Source organism: Anolis sagrei, chromosome 8 (assembly GCF_037176765.1).
Source record: "Anolis sagrei isolate rAnoSag1 chromosome 8, rAnoSag1.mat, whole genome shotgun sequence".
NCBI classification, from domain to species: Eukaryota; Metazoa; Chordata; class Lepidosauria; order Squamata; family Dactyloidae; genus Anolis; species Anolis sagrei.
The window spans coordinates 1,241,527-1,248,990 of record NC_090028.1 but is presented as its reverse complement, the minus strand read 5'-3'; the positions used below and the strand labels follow the sequence as shown (position 1 = coordinate 1,248,990).

Here is a 7,464-nt window from a genome sequence, read left to right as displayed (position 1 = left end):
TCTGAACCATATGTTTGGGTGGATGCTGTTAAGATGGTCCAGGAACCTGTTGAGTTCTTTTTCTCCATGGCTCCAAATGGTGAAGGTGTCATCCACATCTCTGAACCATATGTTTGGGTGGATGCTGTTAAGATGGTCCAGGAACCTGTTGAGTTCTTCTTCTCCATGGCTCCAAATGGTGAAGGTGTCATCCACATCTCTGAACCATATGTTTGGGTGGATGCTGTTAAGATGGTCCAGGAACCTGTTGAGTTCTTTTTCTCCATGGCTCCAAATGGTGAAGGTGTCATCCACATCTCTGAACCATATGTTTGGGTGGATGCTGTTAAGATGGTCCAGGAACCTGTTGAGTTCTTCTTCTCCATGGCTCCAAATGGTGAAGGTGTCATCCACATCTCTGAACCATATGTTTGGGTGGATGCTGTTAAGATGGTCCAGGAACCTGTTGAGTTCTTCTTCTCCATGGCTCCAAATGGTGAAGGTGTCATCCACATCTCTGAACCATATGTTTGGGTGGATGCTGTTCAGATGGTCCAGGAACCTGTTGAGTTCTTCTTCTCCATGGCTCCAAATGGTGAAAGTGTCATCCACATCTCTGAATCATATGTTTGGGTGGATGCTGTTCAGGTGGTCCAGGAACCTGTTGAGTTCTTCTTCTCCATGGCTCCAAATGGTGAAGGTGTCATCCACATCTCTGAACCATATCGTGGGCTTTTTGGTTGCTGTCTCCAGGGCTTGTTCTTCAACCCTTAACCCTTATTATCCAGTCTGGTGTCCTTGTCCTTAGCAAAACTATAAGTTACTATCTTTTATGGGGGGGGGCATGTTCGACTTCAGGTTCGCCTTTTGTTTCGTCGTGCATGCCCTGCATTGTGGCTTTCTTTGCAAAAGGCAAGATGCCCTGGCTGGCTGTCCTCCTCGGATTCAGAGCAACACAGTTTCCTCCTTAATCCAATTTGCAATTAGACCCATCAGCTAATCCCTTTCCCGGCTTTATGGGGCAGGAAGGGGGGCGTCCGAGAGCACTTGTGCCAAGGGAGCTGAGGGAGAGCTGCTGTCCAAAGGAAACAAGGCGAGGGGCCACCACCGCTGCTCCTTCCCGTTTGGGTCCTTTGGGTGGAAGAGGCCCACCCAAGGAAGCCGGACCCTCCCATGGCTCTCTAGACCGGCCGATGGTAGGTTGGGTTTCTTCTCAGTTGGGTTGACATTGAAGTCTATCATGGCTTGGCATTGGTTGCGGCAGAGAGCGAGGGTGACCAAGTCCCTATGGGGAGAAATATAATAATAATAATAATAATAATAATAATAATAATAATAATAATAATATGTTAGCAACCATGAATCCATTTGGGGAGAAAGGTGGGATAGAAATATGATGATGATGATGATGATGATGATGATGATGATGATGATGATTATATTTCTATCCCACCTTTCTCCCCAAAGGGACTCATGGTTGCTCACATGTTGTTGTTGTTGTTGTTGTTGTTGTTGTTGTTATATTTCTAGCCCACCTTTCTCCCCAAAGGAACTCATGGTTGTGAACATATTGTTGTTGTTGTTCTAATTATTCTTATTCAACAACAGATTCTCCATACTATCCCTTCAGGTAGTTAATCGTGTCACCTCTCCGTCTTTTCTTCTGCAAGTTAAACATATTACGGAGCTCCCTGAGTTGCTCCTCGTGCTTTTCTTCCTCTTCAATTGTGTTGTTTTCTGTATTTATTGGCGAATTTTAGTTCAACTCAGAGAGGGCCTTTCTGCCTCTTCCTATGACAATGTCCTTGGCTTCCGTCCAGACTTCTGGCTCCTCGTCAATTAGGCTTAATTGTGCAAATCCGTTTTGTACCTTCAAACTCCACAGTGATATCCTCCAGGTTGTAATTTAGTGCCATTGTTGGCCTTGGTGTTCTTCTTTAGCTTTAATCTAAGCATTGCTACACGGAATTCATGGTCTGTGCCGCAATCTGCACCGAGTCTTGTTTTTGCTGAGAGAACGGAGCTTTTCCATTTTCCCTTTCCAATTATGATTGCCATCAGGGGACTTCGTGGGCAGTTTGAAGAATGTTTACATCAGGATCTCAAACGTCTAAAGCTGAGGAGGGCCAGTTCAGGGTCCCTTGGGCTGATGGGGGGCCGGGCTATAGTTTGGAAAGAAGCAATGCAAAAAGATAGGAAAAAACAGCACAATATTTAACACAAAGAGCAATGTAAACCAACATCAACTGACCAGTATTTCAATGGGAAGACTGGGCCTGCTTTTGACTGATGAGAGAGTCGTTAATTATGATTGTGGTTGTTGTGTTGCAAAGGGGATTTGCCTTCATCTTCATATGAGGCTGAGACGGTGTGACTTGGCTAAAGTCCTTCCTTTTCCTCTTCCCCCCCCCCTCATTCCCTTCCTTCCCCTTCTCTCTCCTTCCATCCTTCTTTCCCTTCGTATCTTCCTCACTTTCTTCTTTTTCTCTTCATCCTTCCTTCCATCTCTTTTTCTTTTCCTCTTTCTCCTTCCTTCCTTCTCCTTTCTCCCTTCTCTCCCTCCCTATTTTCCTCCCTCATTCCCTGTTTTCCTTCCTTGCTTGCTACCTCTTCTCTTTTCTCCTTCCTTCCTTCCATACTTTCTTTCCCTCGTTCTCTCTCCTCTCTTCCTGTCTTTTTTCTTTCTCCCCTTCCTTCCCTCTTTCCTTCCCTCCCTTCCTCCTTCCCAGTCTTCCTCTCTCATTCCCTCCCTCCCCCCTTCCTTGGTTTTCTTTCTCCTTCTTTCCATCCTACCTTCCTTCCTTTCCCTCTGCCCCCTCCCTGTCTTCATCCCTTATTCCCTTTCTTCTTCCCTCTCTTCCTTTTATCTCTTTCCTTCCTTCCTTCCTTCCTTCCTTCCTTCCTTCCTTCCTTCCTTCCTTCTTTCCTTCTATTTCTTTCCCTCTTTCTCCTTCCTTCCTCTCTCATACCCTCCCTCCCCTCCTTTCTCTTTCTTCCTCCCGCTCTTCCTTTTATCTCCTTCCTTCCTTCCTTCCTTCCTTCCTTCCTTCCTTCCTTCCTTCCATTTGTTTCTTTCCCTCTTTCCCCTCCCTCCCTGTCTTCTTCCCTTATTCCCTTTCTTCTTCCCTCTCTTCCTTTTCTCTCCCTTCCTTCCTTCCTTCTTCCTTCCTTCCATCCTTCCATCCATCCATCCGTCCGTCCTTCCTTTTCTCTCTCCCTCCTTCCTTCCTTCCTTCCTTCCTTCCTTCCTTCCTTCTCCTCTTTCTCTCTCCCCCATTCCCTTCCTTCCTTCCTTTCCCTCTGCCTCCCTCCCTGTCTTCCTCCCTTATTCCCTTTCTTCTTCCCTCTCTTCCTTTTATCTCCTTCCTTCCTTTTGTTTCTTTCTTTCCCTCTTTCTCCCTCCTCCCTCTCTTCCTCTCTCATTGCCTTCCTTCCGTCCTTCTTTTTCTCTCTCCTTCCTTCCTTCTCCTCTTCCTCCCTCCCTCCTTCATTCCCTCCCTCCCTCCCTTCCTTCCCCTCTGTCTCCTTCCATGTCCCCCTCCCTCATTCTCTTCCTTCCTTCCTCCCTTCCTTCCTTCCTTTCTCCCACTGTGATGTGTGCAGAGGGGCCAGCATGAAGGGAATGGTGGTGGTACGAAGGGAATGATATTGGTGGCCCAGGAATGGCGTTGGGGGGCTGGACAAATGGCCTTTGTGGGCCGCATCCGTCCCGTGGGCCGTTGTTTGCGTACCCCTGGTTTCTATGTTCTGTTTACAGTTTTGCTCTGCCTTCTCCTTTTCCGTCTCCACATACACTGCGCTCTGTCCAGCTCCAGACTCTCCCTTTCGCCCCTGAGGCGGTCAGTGGCTGAATGTCCATCTGGCTCCGGACCAGCGGCATCATGGGCCCCGTCGAGCAGCAGCGGCTGGTGAGTCCAAGGCCGGCGCTTCGGCCACAACTCCTTAACACTCTGCGGTATCTTCCCAAATAGCTGGCGCAGCCTGGGCTGCGTCTGCACTGTCGAATTAATGCAGTTCGGCACCCCTTTCACCCCCAAGGCTTAGTGCTGTGGCACCCAGGGACTTGTAGCTGGGCACTTTGTAAAACTAGATCTCTCAGGATTCCATAGCACTGAGCCACGGCAGCCCAAGTGGTCTCAAACTGCATTCGTTCTGTAGTGCAGACGCACTCTTGGGGAGCTTTCTTAAAGTTTATTTATTTATTTAGAACTTTTATATCCCAGTCTTCTCAGGCTGGCTAACAACAGAAAATCCATACACAAATAAACTAATAACATCATAATACATTAAAATACAAACCGAATAAATACATAAAGCCAAATCGTCAAGATAAAATCACATTCATCACAATCCGCCAGTGTGGTCAGGAGTTGTTGACTCGCCAATCATTCTGAGAATGCTATGTCCCAGAGCCAGGATTTAACTAGCTTTCTGAAAGCCAGGAGGGGAAGGGCAGATCTAATGTTCATCGGGAGAGAGTTCCAGAGTCGAGGGGCCACCACCAAGAAGGAGGCCCTGTCCCTCGTCCCCACCAGACGCGATTGCGAGGGAGGTGGGACCGAGAGCAGGGCCCCCCTCCAGAAGATCTTAACAACCTTGATGGTTCATAGGGAAGAATCCGTTTGGACAGGTAAACTGGGCCGGAGTCGTTAAGGGATTTATAGGTCAACACCAGCACTTTGAATTGTGCTCGGAAGCTAATTGGCAGCCAGTGGAGCTGATGCAACAAAGGAGTTGTGTGCTCCCTGTACTCTGCTCCCGTTAGTAGTCTGACTGCCACTCGTTGGACTAATTGCAGCTTCCGGGCAGTCTCCAGAGGCAACCCCACGTAGAGAGCGTTGCAGTAGTCTATATGGGATGTAACCAGAGTGTGGACCACTGTGGCCAGATCAGACTTCCCAAGGTACGGGCGCAGCTGGTGCACAAGTTTTAATTGTGCAAAAGCTCCCCCGGCCACCCCTGAGACCTGGGGCTCCAGGCTCAGTGATGAATCCAGGATCACTCCCAAGCTGCGAACCTGCATCTTCAGGGGGAGTGCGACCCCATCCAGCACAGGCTGTAACCCTATGCCCCGTTCGGCCTTGCAACTGACCAGTAGGACCTCTGTCTTGTCTGGATCCAGAGGACAGGAGCAGGACTCAAAGGGCTCTCCACAGATTACAGAGATGATTGGCCAAAACTAACAAAATGAAGTTCAAGAGGGACAAAGGCAAGAGACTCCACTTTGGCAAAAAAAAAAAAAAAAACCGAAATGCAAAGAGACAGAATGGGAGACAATGATGCCTGGCTCGAGAGCAGTAAGTGTGAAAAAGATCTTGGAGTCCTCGTGGGGAGGAAGGGGAACATGAGCCAGGAATGTGATGTGGCGGCAAAAAAAGCCAATGGGATAGGGCTTGTTCTCCAGACCCTTGATCATTTTAGTCGCCCTCCTCTGGACACATTCCAGCTTGTCAATATCTCTCTTGAATTGTGGTGCCCAGAATTGGACACAATATTCCAGGTGTGGTCTAACCAAAGCAGAATAGAAGGGTAGCATTACTTCCTTAGATCTAGACACTAGGCTCCTCTTGATGCCTGAGGCCAAAATCCCATTGGCTTTTTTTGCCGCCACATCACATTGTTGGCTCATGTTTAACTTGTTGTCCTCCTGTAAGGAGGCATTAACCACCACCTTTAACTACTCTGCCAAACCCCCTTTGGCTTCCTTTACAAGCCAGGATGGGCAGGAGTCCGTGTCCACCAGGAATTCCTGGAGTTGCGAGGCCACCACACGTTCCAGGACTTTGCCCAAGTAGGGGAGATTGGAGACTGGCCGAAAGTTGACGAATTGAGTGGGGTCTAGTGATGGTTTTTTCAACAGCGGTTTGATGACAGGTTGTTTTAAGCTGGCTGGAATTTTGCCCTCCTGTAAGGAGGCATTAACCACCACCTTTAACTACTCTGCCAAACCCCCTTTGGCTTCCTTTACAAGCCAGGATGGGCAGGAGTCCAGGATGCACGTGGTCACTCTTGCCTCCCCAAGAACCCTGTCGACATCCTCAAGCTGAATGGATTGAAACGAATCCATCAAAACTGGACAAGCAGGTGCTCATGTTACATCCTCCGAGACTGCCGTTAACATGATGTCAAAGCCTGAGTGTTTAGCCCAAACACTCTGTTTGTGTTTAATTCCATTTTAATGTTGGCATATTTTTAATGGTTTTGTTGTGAGTTCCCTTTTTAGAGAGGAAAAAGCAGGATACAAACATACAAAAAATATTAAAAATAATAAAATCCCACCGAGCGGAAGAAGATGGCGACCGAGGCTTTTTATTAGCGATTCAGCTGAGATCGGATGCAATTGTAGGGATAGTTCCACCAAAAGCATACCAACACAGTATTTACAGGCATTTTTATAGGCAAAATACAGAAAAACATTTCAAATTTCCCGCCCGCCCCTCTCCGCCTGGCTTCTCGCTGATTGGCTGACAGTTTCATACATATATCATCAGTACATAATTCATATAGCAAGACCCCGTCCCCATCCCACATCCCAAATATTAAATAAAAGAATTGATCTTTATTTGAAAACTCGGAGTTCAGTGTTTCTTTGAGAAAGTTCATGGAAATAGATGCATCTCGCAGTCCAAAACAAGCAGCAGAAAGTCATTTTGCCTTTGCAAAGATCAGCAGATGGATTCTGCTGTGATTTCATAGCTTGGTCCTTGGGAAACTACAGTTCCTTCCCAAGGGCTGGGCTCCCTGCCCGGTCCCTTCTCCGAGGTCCTATGGGAGGACCCGCATCAAGTCCCCGGGTCCAGAGCTAGGCAGGAGCGAGCGGCAGCAGGAAGAAGTTGGCTGTTTGCACGGAACCGGCGATTTTGGTAATCAGCTGTTTTCTGTCAAATTATATTCTCAAAAATAAAAAGGTTATTTCCTGGGCGTAGGGGTCCAAAATGAGAAAAGCAAGATAGCAGTTCAGTTCAGAATTTAGCACAGAAAAACATGGCATTAAAATGGAGCCGATCCACCATTTCGAGATTTTAGCGGATACGGGGACCCCAAAGGGAGATTCTCGTATCCGTGATTTCAATTCACACAGATCCGGCATCCCTGGGACACCAGGAAGGCATCCCAGGCAGGCTCACGGTTCCCCGGAGCCTAGAAAAGAGGTTTATTTCATGCACTGGTTAGTTCAGGCAAGTGAAGGACACAAAGTATCAAGCGGAAAAGTTAAAAGTTGCAATTCTCAAGTACTTTTATTAGGGATTAGATACAAAGTCAGGGCTAGAGGGAAAGTAACAGAGGCTGAGTGCAGTCCTAGTTTGAGCTGTCTGTTGGGGCACATTTCATCAGTTTATCCCAATTTTGGCTTCCAGGAACTGCGGAACTCTCCGCTGCAGTGCAGACCAATTACTGGGGGGGGGGGGGCTCTCGACACCAACCTCATGAAGCCATATTTTTTGTTTGTCCCTGTTTACAAACCCAGTCGATTTCTTTTGCCCA

At 47.7% G+C, this 7,464-nt stretch overlaps 1 protein-coding gene across 2 annotated transcripts in view; it reads left to right on the top strand.

The window, feature by feature from the left end:
• Nucleotides 1-1,023: 1,023 nt before the first annotated feature.
• LOC132783044 (cyclic nucleotide-gated channel beta-1-like) overlaps nt 1,024-7,464 on the top strand; it is a 30,285-nt gene continuing 23,844 nt past the window's right edge. For both annotated transcript variants that reach the window (XM_060788095.2, XM_060788094.2), the window contains exons 1-2: nt 1,024-1,175; nt 3,789-3,887. In XM_060788095.2, the coding sequence (XP_060644078.2) occupies nt 3,831-3,887 (57 nt within the window). In that variant the 5' untranslated portion in view covers nt 1,024-1,175; nt 3,789-3,830. The remainder of the gene's footprint in view (nt 1,176-3,788; nt 3,888-7,464) is intronic.